Source organism: Coregonus lavaretus, assembly GCF_964263955.1.
Source record: "Coregonus lavaretus genome assembly, chromosome: 10".
Classification (NCBI taxonomy): Eukaryota; Metazoa; Chordata; class Actinopteri; order Salmoniformes; family Salmonidae; genus Coregonus; species Coregonus lavaretus.
This window is the reverse complement of record NC_139997.1, coordinates 7,080,040-7,096,164: the sequence shown is the minus strand read 5'-3', so window position 1 is coordinate 7,096,164 and position 16,125 is coordinate 7,080,040. Positions and strand designations below refer to the sequence as shown.

The following is a 16,125-nucleotide window of genomic DNA, read 5'->3' as shown; positions in this document are numbered from 1 at the left end:
AGACAGAAAGAGAGACCGTAACATTGGAATGGATACGTTGATACATTTGAAACTCCTGATACTTCCTGTCTTAGTCTCATCGTCAGTGTTCTCATAGGCTGACTGATAAAGGTTATCTGAGGGGAGATAGGATTTGGATGTTAATCGATGTTAAGTCTTTCAGGAAACAATGGTATCTACTATCTACGAGATTAGGAAGGAACAGTGGTAGCTACTAGGTAAAACCTCTGGGGTGTTACGTAGTAGCTACCATTTGTATAGCCATTTCTTATGTTGTCTCCCTCTCTCTCAGGTTTTAAAGAACATAACATGGTATTCAGAACGTCAGTTAACAGAGATCTCTCTGGGGAGTCTGCTCATCCTGGTGGTCATACGCACCATCCAGTTCAACATGACACGGACCAGGGTGAGTTAAACACACATGGATGTACATGCATGCATACACAGTGCATTGACAAACACACAGGGTTTTTTCTGGATCAAAATTAGGCTTAGGTGGTGGCCGTGGCGGTGGCATGGCCATGGGCGTGGCCAATGGTGCGGTCCTGTTGGCTAATTTCCTGCAATTCTACACATTTTTGCCATTAGGCTGAGAGAGATTTGTACCCAACAAAATATAAAAATAAAATATAAATGCAACATGTAAAGTGTTAGGCCATACGTAGAAAAAAGCTTCTCTCTCAAATTTTGTGCACAAATTTGTTTACATCCCTGTTAGTGAGCATGTCTCCTTTGCCAAGATAATCCAACCACCTGACAGGTGTGGCATATCAAGAAGCTGATTAAACAGCATGATCATTACACAGGTGCACCTTGTGCTGGGGACAATAAAAGGCCACTCTAAAATGTGCAGTTTTGTCACACAACACAGATGTCTCAAGTTTTAAGGGAGCATGGAATTGGCATGCTGACTGCAAGAATGTCCATCAGAGCTGTTGCCAGAGAATTGAATGAGGATTTCTCTACCATAAGCCGCCTCCAACGTCGTTTTAGAGAATTTGGCAGTACATCCAATCGGCCTCACAACTGCAGACCACGTGTATGGCGTTGTGTGGGCAAGTGGTTTGCTGATGTCAACGTTGTGAACGGAGTGCCCCATGGTGTCGGTGGGGTTATGGTAAGGGTAGGCATAGGCTACGGACAGCGAACATAATTTCTCCTGAGGCCCATTGTCGTGCCATTCATCCGCCGCCATCACCTCATGTTTCAGCATGATAATGCACTGCCCCATGTCGCAAGGATCTATACACACTTCCTGGAAGCTGAAAATGTCCCAGTTCTTCCATGGCCTGCATACTCACCAGGCATGTCCCCCATTGAGCATGTTTGGGAAGCTCTGCCAATATCCAGCAACTAAGCACAGCCATTGAAGAGGAGTGGGACAACATTCCACATGCCACAATCAACAGCCTGATCAACTTTATGTGAAGGAGATGGGTCACGCTGCATGAAGCAAATGGTGGTCACACCAGATACTGACTGGTTTTCTGATCCATACCCCTACCTCTTTTTTTTAAGGTATCTGAGATTATCTTATTTAAAAAAGTATTATTTCTTATTTTTATTTCTTGTGTGTTTTTGTTCTACCTTATATAATTTTTTTGTACTACATTGATATTGATCACTGCATTTTGGGGTTTAGAGCTTGCAAAAAGGCATTTCACTATATTTGTGCATGTGACATTAAAACTCGAAACTGTGCGCATCTCAATGGACTTCCAGGAAGGTTCATTGTAAGTCTCTTATTTCCTCTCTTCCAGGATAAGTACCTGCACACCAACTGCCTGGCAGCCCTGGCCAACATGTCAGCCCAGTTCCGCTGCTTACACCAGTACGCTGCCCAGCGTATCATCAGGTGAGGTTTAGTACACACTCTGTAGAACTAGTGCTGACTGAATGCCAAGTGTGTGCAAAGATGTCATCAAGGCAAAGGGTGGCTATTTGAAGAATCACAAATATAAAATATATTTTGATTTGTTTAACACTTACTACATGATTCCATATGTGTTATTTCATAGTTTTGATGTCTTCACTATTATTCTACAATGTAAAAAATAGTTTAAAAAATAAAGACAAACCATTGAATGAGTTGGTGTGTCCAAACTTTTGACTGGTAGTGTACATGTATATACACATACATGTTAGCGCACACATACAACAAGTAGGTCACATGGGCGTTGCTTTATTCGTTTTTGAAACCAGGTTTGCTGTTCACTTGCGCTATATAAGATTGAAGGGAGTTCCATGCACTCATGGCTCTGTATAACACTGTACATTTCCTTGAATTTGTTCTGGACCTGGGGACTTTGAAAAGGCCCCTGGTGGCATGTCTGGTGGGGTAAGTGTGTGTATCAGTGCTGTGTGTAAGTTGACTGTGCAAACAATTTGGAATTTCCAACACATTAATGTTTCTTATAAAAACAAGAAGTGACGAAGTCAGTCTTCCCTCAACTCTTAGCCAAGAGAGATTGGCATGCATAGTATTAATATTAGCCCTTTGATTACAATGAAGAGCAAGACGTGCCGCTCTGATCTGGGCTAGCAGCAGCTGAACTATGTCTTTCTTTGCAGCACTTGAACATATGACTGGACAATAATCAAGATAAGATAAAACTACAGCATGCAGGACTCGCTTTGTGGAGTGTGGTGTCAAAAAAAGCAGACCATCTCTTTATTACGGACATACTTCTCCCCATCTTTACCACCATTGAATCTATGTGTTTTTGGTAACACCAAGGAACTTTGGTCTCCTCAACTTGTTCAACAGCCACACCATTCATTACCCGATTCAGCTGAGAACTTAGGGAATGATTTGTACCAAATACAATGCTCTTAGTTTTAGAGATGTTTAGGACCAGTTTTTACTGGCCACCCATTCCAAAAGAGAGTGCAACCCTTTGTTAAGGGTTTCAGTGACTTCATTATCTGTGGTTGCTGATGCATATAAAAAATGCGTTGTTGGTTAAGGGCTTGTAAATAAGCATTTCACTGTAAGGTCTACACCTGTTGTATTCGGCGCATGTGGCAAATAAAATTAGATTTTATTTGAATCGTCATCATACATGGACACACATGCTTTGTTTAATGCCAGTGGCAGGTCATTGGTAAAAATAGGAAAGAGTTGTGGGCCTAGAGAGCTGCCCTGCGGTACCACACACTTTACATGTTTGACATTAGAGAAGCTTCCATTTAAAAAAAACTCTGAGTTCTATTAGATAGATAGCTCTGAATCCACGATATGGCAGAGGTTGAAAAGCCATAACACATACGCTACCAGTCAAAAGTTTAAGAACACCTATTCATTCAAGGGTTTTTCTTAATTTTTACTATTTTACATTTACATTTACATTTTAGTCATTTAGCAGACGCTCTTATCCAGAGCGACTTACAGTTAGTGAATAATTTTTTTTTTTTTATACTGGCCCCCCGTGGGAATTGAACCCACAACCCTGGCGTTGCAAACACCATGCTCTATCAACTGAGCGACATCCCTGCCGGCCATTCCCTCCCCTACCCTGGATGACGCTGGGCCAATTGTGCGCCGCCCATGAGTCTCCCGGTCGCGGCCGGCTGCGACAGAGCCTGGATTCGAACCAGGATCTCTAGTGGCACAGTTAGCACTGCGATGCAGTGCCTTAGACCACTGCGCCACTCAGGAGAGGCCCCTGGTGGGAATAATAGTGAAGACATCAAAACTATTTAATAACACATATGGAATCATGTAGTAACCAAAAGTGCTAAACAAATCAAAATATATTTAATATTTGAGATTCTTCAAATTGCCACCCTTTGCCTCGATGACAAATAGCGAGAGCAAATAGAGCAAATGACAGCTTTGCACACTCTTGGCATTCTCTCAACCAGCTTCACCTGGAATACTTTTCCAACAGCCTTGAAGGAGTTCCCACATATGCTGAGTACTTGTTGGCTGCTTTTCCTTCACTCTGCGGCCCGACTCATCCCAAACCGTCTCAATTTGGTTGAGGTCGGAGAATTGTGGAGGCCAGGTCATCTGATGCAGCACTCCATCACTCCCCTTCTTGGTAAAATAGCCCTTACACAGCCTGGAGGTGTGTTGAAAAACAAATGATAGTTCCACTAAGCCCAAACCAGATGGGATGGTGTATCATTGCAGAATGCTGTGATGTCCATGCTGGTTAAGCAAAGCACCCCCACACCATAACACCACCTCCTCCATGCTTTACGATGGGAAATATACATGCAGAGATCATCCATTCACCCACACCGCATCTCACAAAGACACGGCGGTTGGAACCAAAAATCTCAAATTTGGACTCCAGACTAAAGGACACATTTCGACCGGTCTAATGTCCATTGCTCGTGTTTATTGGCCCAAGCAAGTCTCTTCTTCTTATTGGTGTCCTTTAGTAGTGGTTTCTTTGCAGCAATTCGACCATGAAGGCCTGATTCACACAGTCCCCTCTGAACAGTTGATGTTGAGATGTGTCTGTGACTTGAACTCTGTGAAGCATTTATTTGGGCTGCAATTTCTGAGGCTGGTAACTAATGAACTTATCCTCTTCAGCAGAGGTAACTCTGGGTCTTCCATTGCTGTGGCGGTCCTCATGAGAGCCAGTTTCATCATAGTGCTTGATGGTTTTTGCGACTTCACTTGAAGAAACTTTCAAAGTTCTTGAAATGTTCATTATTGACTGACCTTTATGTCGTTTCTTTTTGCTTATTTGAGCTCTTTCTTGCCATAATATGGACTTGGTCTTTTACCAAATAGGACTATCTTCTGTATACGCCCCCTACCTTGTCACAACACAACTGATTGGCGCAAACGCATTAAGAAGGCACACCAGTTAATTGAAATGCATTCCAGGTGACTACCTCATGAAGCTGGTTGAGAGAATGCCAAGAGTGTGCAAAGCTGTCATCAAGGCAAAGGGTGGCTATTTGAAGAATCTCAAATATAAAATATATTTTGATTTGTTTAGCACTTTTTTGGTTACTACATGATTCCATATGTGTTATTTCATAGTTTTGATGTCTTCACTATTATTCTACAACGTAGAAAATAGTAAAAATAAAGAAAAACCCTGGAATGAGTAGGTGTTCTAAAACTTTTGACCGGTAGTGTACGTTTTGTCAACAACAGGTTATGGTCAATAGTGTCAAAGGCTGCACTGAAATCTAACAGTACAGCGCCCACAATCTTCAGCGCCCACAAAGTTTTTTTTTAACCAATCATCAGTCATTTGTGTCTGTTCAGTACTTGTTGAGTGCCCTTCTCTATAAGCATGCTGGAAGTCTGTTGCTAATTTGTTTACAGAGAAATAGCATTGTATTTGGTCAAACGCAATTTTTCCAACAGTTTGCTAAGAGCTGGCAGCAAGCTGATAGTTCTGCCGTTAGAACCAGTAAAGGCCGCTTTACCACTCTTGGGTAGCGGAATGACTTTGGCTTCCCTCCAGGCCTGAGGACAAAGACTTTCCTCTAGGCTCAGATTATAGATATGACAGATAGGAGTGGATATAGTCAGCTACCATCCTCAGTAGCTTTCCATCTAAGTTGTCAATGCCAGGAGGTTTGTCATTATTGATCGATAACCCTAATTTTTCCACCTATCCCGCACAGACTTTACAAAATTCAAATTTACGGTGCTTTTCTTTAGTTATTTGTTTTTTTTATGCATTTAGTACGATGGCTCACCATTCGTTGTTGGCATTTCCTGCCTAAGTTAGCCCCCTTTGCCAATGAAGGAATCATTAAAATAATTGGCAACATCAGTGTTTCCTCTTGAAAATGTGTTAGCTGTGGGGGAAAAGTTAGCAGGGGGGTGGTGGGGTCCCCCCCCCTAAACCAGATATGTATAAGTACTGAAGTGCTTAGTTCTGGTGACTTTTTTAAAAGGAAACATATAATTTCCACCCTCAGAAATGAGCTCAATAACGTATTGGTAAAATGATCGTAGTATACATGATGCAATTTAAGGTTGAGTGCTGCAGCTATCTAAAGAAACAGAACAGAGACCTTTCTGAAATAAAAAAATGTATCTTGACAAAATTAATCAGAGGAACATTTGACTGAACATGAATTAGAACCCACTAATTCATGTTCATCACAAAAGGAGGGCGTTGGAAATCTCTTTCCAGGTTCTGACAAAAACCTAGTTCTGACATAGTTTACAGCCTTTGTCAGAGCACTTTATTCTTCTGGGCTTTTGGAAAAAGATTTCCAACGCCCTCCTGTAATTGAGCTCCTTGATGGGGGGGCCGTTGATGGAGAGCTACATGCAGGTTGGCTAGATGCTCTCCCTGCAGTCTGTTCCTCAAGTCTGTTTTGACCTGCAATAACAGAGATAATAATAAGAGAAGGGAGAGGGACAAAGAGGATCTACTTTCACATTTAAATGTTCTTACTCGTTTCATTGCAGAGAAGTCCCTCTCACAATTAAAGGAAGACACTGGTATGGTCAGTGCGATTGCTGCCAGCTGGCTAAGGGGCAGGGGTAGACTGCCCCCACTCATCAAACTGCGAGGCCAGCTTTGTCATTCCGTCAGCTCGTCCAACCCCTGAAATACATGAAAAACAAAAAAGATGAACAACATTAAAGAAGAGCCAACAGAGTGGTAGTTCAACAGGAAAAAGGGTTGGGCAACACTGGCCTAACATGCTCTCTTCAAAAGATTGTCACATTCATGCCGTACCTTGAATGCTCCAACTAGCACATGTTGCTTGTAAGAGGAACACTCTTGTAGCACAGCAGCCTCTGGCGCTTGCAATAACTGCCTGGAGAGGAGGGTCAGGTTAAAGATGTTTATCCTCTCACTAGAGAACGCAGCCCCCAGAATCTCCAGGTGTTGGAACCTCCGCTCTAGGCTGTCCTGGAGGCCAATAAGATATGGATCCATGACCTAATTACAGCACAAAACAGAAAATAAGTGATTAATAGCTGTTTGTTTTAGTTTAACCAACACACATGATATAACATTGGTTTCATCACAGCATTTGAAAACAAATGTTTTTACCTCTTCTCTGAACCGAGCCCAGAACTGCTCCCTGGTCTGGGTCTTCTCCACCTGGCCACTCCCTCTCCTCCTCCTCCTCCTTGATGTTGAATGTGCCCAGACCCATTGGGTCATTGAGGTCCTGGTGGAGTTGGCTCAGAAATAAAAACATAATGCTGTAGACTAGTACAGAATAAATATGCACAAACATTTTTAGCCCTTAGCCTCATTAAAGGAAATTTGACTAACCATGTGGCATATTATATAGCCACGGCTTCAGTCTGTCAATTTTAAGCCACTTTAGGTCCCATCGGGATTGCCGGTGGTGCGCACTTGGCCTTACTCCTCTCTCCTCCTCCTCTCCTCTCCTTTATCTAGTTATCTTTCTTCTCATTCTCTCTGATCTCCTCTCTCCTTTTCTCCTTTCATCTCCCCTCCTGGCTCTCTCCTCTGCTCCATTCTGTCTCTCATGCATCCTTACCTCACTCCTGGGATTCTGCCTCTTCTCTGTCTAGTAAAGTAAGCCATACACTTGTTATAAAAAAGATAGCTTAATCTTTTAAACAGTTAGCTTACTAAAGAAAATTTAATTTAATTCAGGCTGATTTGACGTTAGCTAGCTAAGTTAACGTTCCCTGACACTCTTGTGCCTGCTCCCCCTTTCTCTTTCGCTGCTGTGGCTGGAAATATTTCAATAAACTAATCTGAGAAAGAAAATAATCAAATCGAAGACTGATAAATGTAGCTATCTTGCTTGCACTTGATACAGTTCCAAACGAACTAGCTAGCTAATTTGCTAGACTAGTAACGTTAGTTAACCATGTTTCTGTCATCAACATACTTTTGGATATTGGATAGCTATTTGCCGTTACAATTGTGGCAGCAATATTATAGATCTAAATTATGTTAGTAGAGTTTTTAGGTTATAGCTAGATTATGTAGTTAACTAGTTGGCTAGCTAACGTTAGTCAAACAAGGTAACGTACCTTTCTTGCAGTTTCTCACGCAGGTGCAATCTGAAGTGATTCAAGTGAATTGTGTTTCGCGACGCAGAACTTCTGTATTGCACACTGGTCACTCGCGCACTGGTCCCTGGTGTGCCGTTTCTCGCACAGGTGCATTCTGAAGTGATTCAAGTGAATTGTGTTTCGCTCCGCAGAGCGTCTGTATCGAGCACTGGTCACTCGCACACTGGTCACTGGTGCGCTGTGTTTCTTGAGTTGCAGTCTGCCTTCAGAACTGTGTTGAACACAGATATATTATCTATTTACCAAGAAAAGCGAATGTGCTTTACAGAACTTTATTGAAACTACAGTGGGGAAAAAAAGTATTTAGTCAGCCACCAATTGTGCAAGTTCTCCCACTTAAAAAGATGAGAGAGGCCTGTAATTTTCATCATAGGTAAACGTCAACTATGACAGACAAATTGAGGAAAAAAAATCCAGAAAATCCCATTGTAGGATTTTTCACGAATTTATTTGCAAATTATGGTGGAAAATAAGTATTTGGTCACCTACAAACAAGCAAGATTTCTGGCTCTCACAGACCTGTAACTTCTTCTTTAAGAGGCTCCTCTGTCCTCCACTCGTTACCTGTATTAATGGCACCTGTTTGAACTTGTTATCAGTATAAAAGACACCTGTCCACAACCTCAAACAGTCACACTCCAAACTCCACAATGGCCAAGACCAAAGAGCTGTCAAAGGACACCAGAAACAAAATTGTAGACCTGCACCAGGCTGGGAAGACTGAATCTGCAATAGGTAAGCAGCTTGGTTTGAAGAAATCAACTGTGGGAGCAATTATTAGGAAATGGAAGACATACAAGACCACTGATAATCTCCCTCGATCTGGGGCTCCACGCAAGATCTCACCCCGTGGGGTCAAAATGATCACAAGAACGGTGAGCAAAAATCCCAGAACCACACGGGGGGACCTAGTGAATGACCTGCAGAGAGCTGGGACCAAAGTAACAAAGCCTACCATCAGTAACACACTACGCCGCCAGGGACTCAAATCCTGCAGTGCGAGACGTGTCCCCCTGCTTAAGCCAGTACATGTCCAGGCCCGTCTGAAGTGCATTTGGATGATCCAGAAGAGGATTGGGAGAATGTCATACGGTCAGATGAAACCAAAATATAACTTTTTGGTAAAAACTCAACTCGTCATGTTTGGAGGACAAAGAATGCTGAGTTGCATCCAAAGAACACCATACCTACTGTGAAGCATGGGGTTGGAAACATCATGCTTTGGGGCTGTTTTTCTGCAAAGGGACCAGGACGACTAATCCGTGTAAAGGAAAGAATGAATGGGGCCATGTATCGTGAGATTTTGAGTGAAATCCTCCTTCCATCAGCAAGGGCATTGAAGATGAAACGTGGCTGGGTCTTTCAGCATGACAATGATCCCAAACACACCGCCCGGGCAACGAAGGAGTGGCTTCGTAAGAAGCATTTCAAGGTCCTGGAGTGGTCTAGCCAGTCTCCAGATCTCAACCTCATAGAAAATCTTTGGAGGGAGTTGAAAGTCTGTGTTGCCCAGCGACAGCCCCAAAACATCACTGCTCTAGAGGAGATCTGCATGGAGGAATGGGCCAAAATACCAGCAACAGTGTGTGAAAACCTTGTGAAGACTTACATAAAACGTTTGACCTGTGTCATTCCCAACAAAGGGTATATAACAAAGTATTGAGAAACTTTTGTTATTGACCAAATACTTATTTTCCACCATCATATGCCAATAAATTCATAAAAAATCCTACAATGTGATTTTCTGGAATTTTTTTTCTCATTTTGTCTGTCATAGTTGACGTGTACCTATGATGAAAATTACAGGCCTCTCTCATCTTTTTAAGTGGGAGAACTTGCACAATTGGTGGTTGACTAAATACTTTTTTTCCCCACTGTATGTTTGGTAGAAATAGGATGTTTCTTTTGGTGTGGCGGCAATGATTCTGCCGTGGCGCAGCACCACACTTAAATGAACGCAGAGGAAACACTGCAACATCAAATGGTTTTGTGATGAACAAGCAATCTGATTCGATGAAAGATGGAGTTGAATTTTTTTTTCTGACCATAATTTCATTTAAAGTACTCAAGTTTTTTTTCTATCTTTCTTTATATCATTGATCTTCGCTTCATAATATTTCTTCTTTTTGTTGAGTTTAGACACATCATTTCTGAATTTGCAGGAAGTCAGCCAGTCAGATGTGCAGCCAGAATATTTAGCCATTCCTTTTGCCCAATCTTTTTCATCCATAGTTTTTCAATTCCTCATCAATCCATGGAGCCTTAACCGTTCTAACAGGTGCATGTTTATCAATAATTGGAAGAAGCAATTTCATAAATTGATCAAGTGCAGCGTCTGGATGCTCCTTATTAATCACATCAGACCAACAAATATTTGTATTATCATCCACATAAGAGTCACAACAAAATATTTTGTATAATCTCTTATACACAATTTGGCTTTACTGGATATACCCACTATATTGTGATCACTGGGTACGGATACAGCTTTAGAACAAAGTTCTACAGTATTAGTAAAAATGTGATCAATACATGTGGGTGATCTTGTTCCTGTAGTGTTTGTAAACTCCCTGGTTGGTTGATTAATAACCTGAACCAGATGACAGGCACTGGTTACAGTGAGAAGCTTCTTGTTGATGAAAACCAGTCAATATTCAGGTCCCCAAGAAAGTAAACCTCTCTGTTTACATCACATACACTATCAAGCATTTCACACATATTATGTAGATACTGACTTTTAGCACTTGGTGGCCTATAGCAACACCCCAAAAGAAAAGGCTTTAGATGTGCCAGGTGAACCTGCAACCACAACACTTCAATAACACTTGACATAAGATCTTCTCTAAGCATTACAGGGATATGGCTCTGAATATATATATATATATATATATATATATATATATATTGTGACGTCACGAGAGGCTACACAGCTTTCAGCGGGATTGCTCAAGTAGTGCAAGGAGACAAGGTTCAAACAAAACAAGGATTTTATTAAAGGTCTTGGGAAATTAACGAAAATATAACCAAATTCTGTTCTCTTGTGGCTCTTTAAGGGTTAACAGTTCAGGGATGTCTCTTCCACATCCAAAATCATAGTTCTCACTCGCTCAGATAACTTTTCCCCAGCCTTACTGTAGTCCACGTTGCAGCTAGTGGCCAACCCAGCAAAAAGTCCTTCCAAATGTCTCTCCCGTATTTCCACAGGCGAATATATCCAAAGGTGAGTATTTCCCAAAGGTAAGTATCTCCAAATCCTTATATCCCTCATGGAAGTGGACGTGCAGCACTCTTGTCCTCCAGAGAGCCCAGGTTGGAGACTGTGTTACTTCACAACCCACACACTCTCTCAGTGTGTCTCTTCCCTTCCAAAACCTTCAGCTCATCAGCTCCTGATTTGTTTCAGCTGCGTGGGAAGATTGGCCATAGAGGGGTGGAGTTCCCGACCATACCAGCAGATGGAGCCATAGCTGTCTGGGTTTGCAGCCACCTCAGGGGGATGTAACGTCCCTCCAGGACACAGCCTCTCGTGACATCACACATCCCCCTCCTCGGGACCGACGTCCTCGTCGGGGTAAAGGCAGCGAAGAAGGCATCACGCCGGGAGAGGGCGTCCGCATTGCCGTGGTGCTTGCCAGCCTGCTCTCTCTTCAACTCCTCCACCTCTAGGACCAGGGACTCAGCCTCCTGTTGTCTCTCCTTGAGTTTCTTACTGAACGCATCAGCCTTGGTTTTAGCAGAGTTTAGCTTCTGTTGAGCAGCTTTCAGTTCCTTCTCTCTCTCTGCCTCCGCATTCTTCATCTTGTTCTCCAACACCTTGTACTTCTCCTCTGCCTTCTTCTGGACCTCCTTACTACTGCGCAGGGTCTCCTCACACTCCTCGATGGTCCTGCGCAGCCTCTCCAGCTCCTCCTGTTGCTTATGGAAGGAGCTCTGTTTGAGTTTAGCCTGGAGGATATCTAACTCTTCTGTCTTCATGTCTAACTGTTGCTTTAACAAACGATACCTCTCAGCGGTCCCCTTCAGACCAGACAGTTCTTTGTCCAGATTCTGTAGCTCCGTCTCTGTGTCGGTCTGGGCACCTGCCCTCCCTATCAGAGCCCGGGCGGGAGTGAGTAATTCGGAGGATTGCACCGGAGCCTTCCCAGGATGAGTCTTGCCTCTCCGTTTCCGAGGTACTCGGGTTATCCTCTCCTGAGACTCTCTCCAGAGTGGGTAAAAGGCTGGGCAGTCTCGTCCAATTAGGAGAGGGACGGGGAGGGAATCAACCACCCCCGCCGTCGTGTGTATGGTTCCCCGTGTGCTGGTCATTGTAAGTTCAGTAATGGGGTATTCTCTGGTGTCCCCATGGACACAGGAAACTGGGAGGACTTTCCCCGGGGTCAGACACGTTGGGCCCACCAAATCCTTACGCACCAGGGTGGCCCGGCTACCAGAATCCAGTAAGGCCTCCACATCATGGTGATTCACAGTTACCGGGCAGGTGGGGGGTCGATCTGGGCCGCCATCTACGACTCCCAAGAGCGAGGCAAAACGGTGTGTGGGTGCTGAGCTGGAGGACTCCGCAGTGGGCATAGGTTCATCGGCTGGTTTCCCACACTGCCAGGAGATATGTCCCATCTCCCCACACCGGTAACACTGTCGAGTTTCCCCCTCCTGGTGTACTCTTCTTGGACCCGCCTGGTTTCTGGCTCCCCCTGGAGCCGGGATAAGTCCTGACGTGGCTGGGTTCGAGACCTTGGGGTCCTTTGGACGGGTTCTTCCCATTTGTGGTGGGGCCGCACTCCTGGGGTCTTTTCGGGAAGCATTCAGCATCTCCGCTGTGGCCTGGTACTTTTCCACAGCTTCCACGGTCAGATCAGCCGTGGTCAAGGCCTGTTGACTGATGAACCGTTTTGCCTCATAAGGCAGGGCGCGTAGGTAACGATCCACCACAACGGCCTCCACCACCGCCGCTGCTGTATTCCTCTGCGGATCCAGCCATTTCCTTGCGATTCGGACAAGTTCATGCATCTGCGCCCGAGGAGGTTGGTCTGGTTGGAAGGTCCAGCTGTGAAAGCGCTGGGCCATACCAAACTTTGTGAGTCCATATCTGCTGAGGATCTCAGACTTCAGGGCATCATAGTCAGTAACCTGGTCAGGGCCCAGGTCCCGGACAGCATTCAGCGATTCCCCGGTTAGAAAGGGGGCTAACAGACCAACCCACTGTTGCTTGGGCCAGGCTTCCCTAGTGGCCGTGGCCTCAAATGCATGCAGGTATGCCTCAATGTCATCGGTAGCTCCCATCTTAGATATAAAGTCACTTGCCTTTATTGGGCGGGTATTTTGGACAACCCTCTGTCTCTGCAACTGCAATTCCTCTGCCTTCAGAAGGTTGGCTTTCTTTTGCTCCTCCAAGAGAGCCACGTTTGCTTGCATCTGGGCTTGCTGGCCAGCAACAAGGGCTTTCAATATGTCCTCCATTTCAGTCGGCGGGGAGCCTACGGCCAACTTGGAAAACTGGGTGATCAAACCTTCGGTATCCTCCTCTGACATGCACTATTAACGCTTGAGCTTGCCCGTATTCTCCACCATCTGTGACGTCACGAGAGGCTACACAGCTTTCAGCGGGATTGCTCAAGTAGTGCAAGGAGACAAGGTTCAAACAAAACAAGGATTTTATTAAAGGTCTTGGGAAATTAACGAAAATATAACCAAATTCTGTTCTCTAGTTTGGTTTTTCCCATTCTTTTTAAGTCCCTGATAAGCCATTTTTTATGCCAAAGCGATGAAAGAATCTGTTCAAAATACAATGATGCGTTCTGAGTGCGTCCTTTCTAAATACCGCTAGCAACTGTTTGCATTACGCAAAAAGAGCTACTCAGTCCTACACAAGTCCCACCCAGGTCATCTGATATGACTGGAAAGCTTATCTTATTGGCTACACGGCCGTCCATCTTTCATTTTACCCACTCCCCAGTCGAAAGATAAAAAATCAACACACTTTTGGTGCTGAAAGATGTAGTCACTGGGTGACTGGGTGAACATTTGATGTTCTAGTTCAGCCATACATTAATAATATGCCATTTAGCAGACGCTTTTATCCAAAGCGACTTACAGTCATGCGTGCATACATTTTTGTGTATGGGTGGTCCCGGGGATCGAACCCACTACCTTGGCGTTACAAGTGCCGTGCTCTACCAGCTGAGCTACAGAGGACCACCATTTTAGCAAGCTAGCTGATTAATTATCGGAGAACATTGTCGGAGAGCTTATACATTATCGGAGAACATTGACACATTAATTGACACAATTAGCTGATACATTATCGGAGAACATTGACAATAGGCTACTTTTGTTCGTAATAATCTAATGATTTGTTTGACACCATGTAGCTCTAGCTCAAACACAGACCACATGGAAGTTTACCTTGTAAGATGTTTGTTGTTTAGTGAAAACTAAGTAGAAAATTGACTCCTTGACTCTCTGGGCTGTGAATCGATAATGGTAGGTCACAGGCCGACAAACAACATATCCTTATCTGTGGAGTATGCTTTCATCACATATCAACGTTGTTCAAGATTTATATACTTTTAGCTTTCCCACACTAATGGACTGTCGCAGCCATCTTGAAATGGGCTTGTGGGTGTGGTCTGACCTTCTATAGCCTTATGCCCATATATGGTGCTAAGTCGCACCAAAGATTGTATGGTACGGCAGGAAAGCCAAGACCCCCAGCTTTCAGGAGACACCCTGTATTCACGGATGGGGGCTACCGTTTTCATTTTAGACGATTTAGATATTTAGGGGACCCTACATTTTAAGAGGTTAAATGCCCAGATGACTTGATACACAACAACATATTCCGGCTTGCCTTGGTAGCTCTAAGCACACAAACACACTCACTCAAACACTTACTCCACCCTGATTTATGTAATCGAGTTGGTCATTAGACAGACATTAGTCATAGTTTGTGAAATATTTATCTTTCCATTTATACATGCAGTATAAGCATTGAGGTCTCTCTGCACTGTAGCATCAGAATGTTGTCCAGCCTTTGAAATGCTGTAGCTCTATTCTTCATGATACCTCCATGCTAGACCACTAGACTGGCTGTCAGTGTGTGGTTGGCTCTGAATAAAGACATTAGCACGTCTCGCGGTACTGTCCAGCTGTGAAACACTCACTCAGTCAGTCAGTGATGGTAACGCTAATGGCTTCAAGCTGTTGAAAGGAAGGAGGATTCACGCACGCACAGGATTCTCCTCTCCTCTCTGTGGTTAGGAGACTTGACTGTATGAAAGAATGAGACTGTGAAGAGCCAGGCCAGTGAGTCACTGACTCGCACAGCACACAGCCCATTGTTCCGGATGGACCCTGGTTAGGACCACACACTCCGCTGGTCACACACTCCCTGGCCATGCCCGCTCACTGTCACGGGACAGCTAACCAGAACGACCATTCCTCTTCCTCTCATCAATTCATTCAGGATTATTTAATGCTGTTTCGTGACCACGGGGTAGTGGAAACAGAAATACTGTTTGCGTAGGCAAACCTTCACATACACACACACACACACACACACACACACACTCCACCGTGTTTTATGATGACTAAGAGAGTAGCCTGCTGACACCATGGTCCATGTCTTTCTCACTGCTTAGGGATGTGGTGGTTGGGAAGGTAATGTAGTACATTCATGATTTTATAATAATAATATAATATGCCATTTAGCAGACACTTTTATCCAAAGCGACATACAGTCATGCGTGCATCATTTTTTTTGTGTATGGGTGGTCCCGGGGATCGAACCCACTACCCTGGCGTTACAAGCGCCGTGCTCTACCAGCTGAGCTACAGAGGACCTGGTTAGGGATGTGGTGGGGGGTTGGGAAGGTAATGTAGTACATTCATGATTTTGCCTAGTTAGGGATGTGGTGGGGGGTTGGGAAGGTAATGTAGTACATTCATGATTTTGCCTAGTTAGGGATGTGGTGGGGGGTTGGGAAGGTAATGTAGTACATTCATGATTTTGACTGGTTAGGGATGTGGTGGGGGGTTGGGAAGGTAATGTAGTACATTCATGATTTTGACTGGTTAGGGATGTGATGGTTGGGAAGGCAGTACATTCATGATTTTGCCTAGTT

At 44.1% G+C, this 16,125-nt stretch overlaps 1 protein-coding gene across 2 annotated transcripts in view; it reads left to right on the top strand.

Moving 5' to 3' along the window:
• LOC311136623 (dymeclin-like) overlaps window positions 1–16,125 on the top strand; it is a 142,527-nt gene that overhangs the window by 66,420 nt on the left and 59,982 nt on the right. For both annotated transcript variants that reach the window (XM_084170812.1, XM_084170813.1), the window contains exons 12-13: window positions 293–406; window positions 1,761–1,855. In XM_084170812.1, the coding sequence (XP_084026938.1) occupies window positions 293–406; window positions 1,761–1,855 (209 nt within the window). The remainder of the gene's footprint in view (window positions 1–292; window positions 407–1,760; window positions 1,856–16,125) is intronic.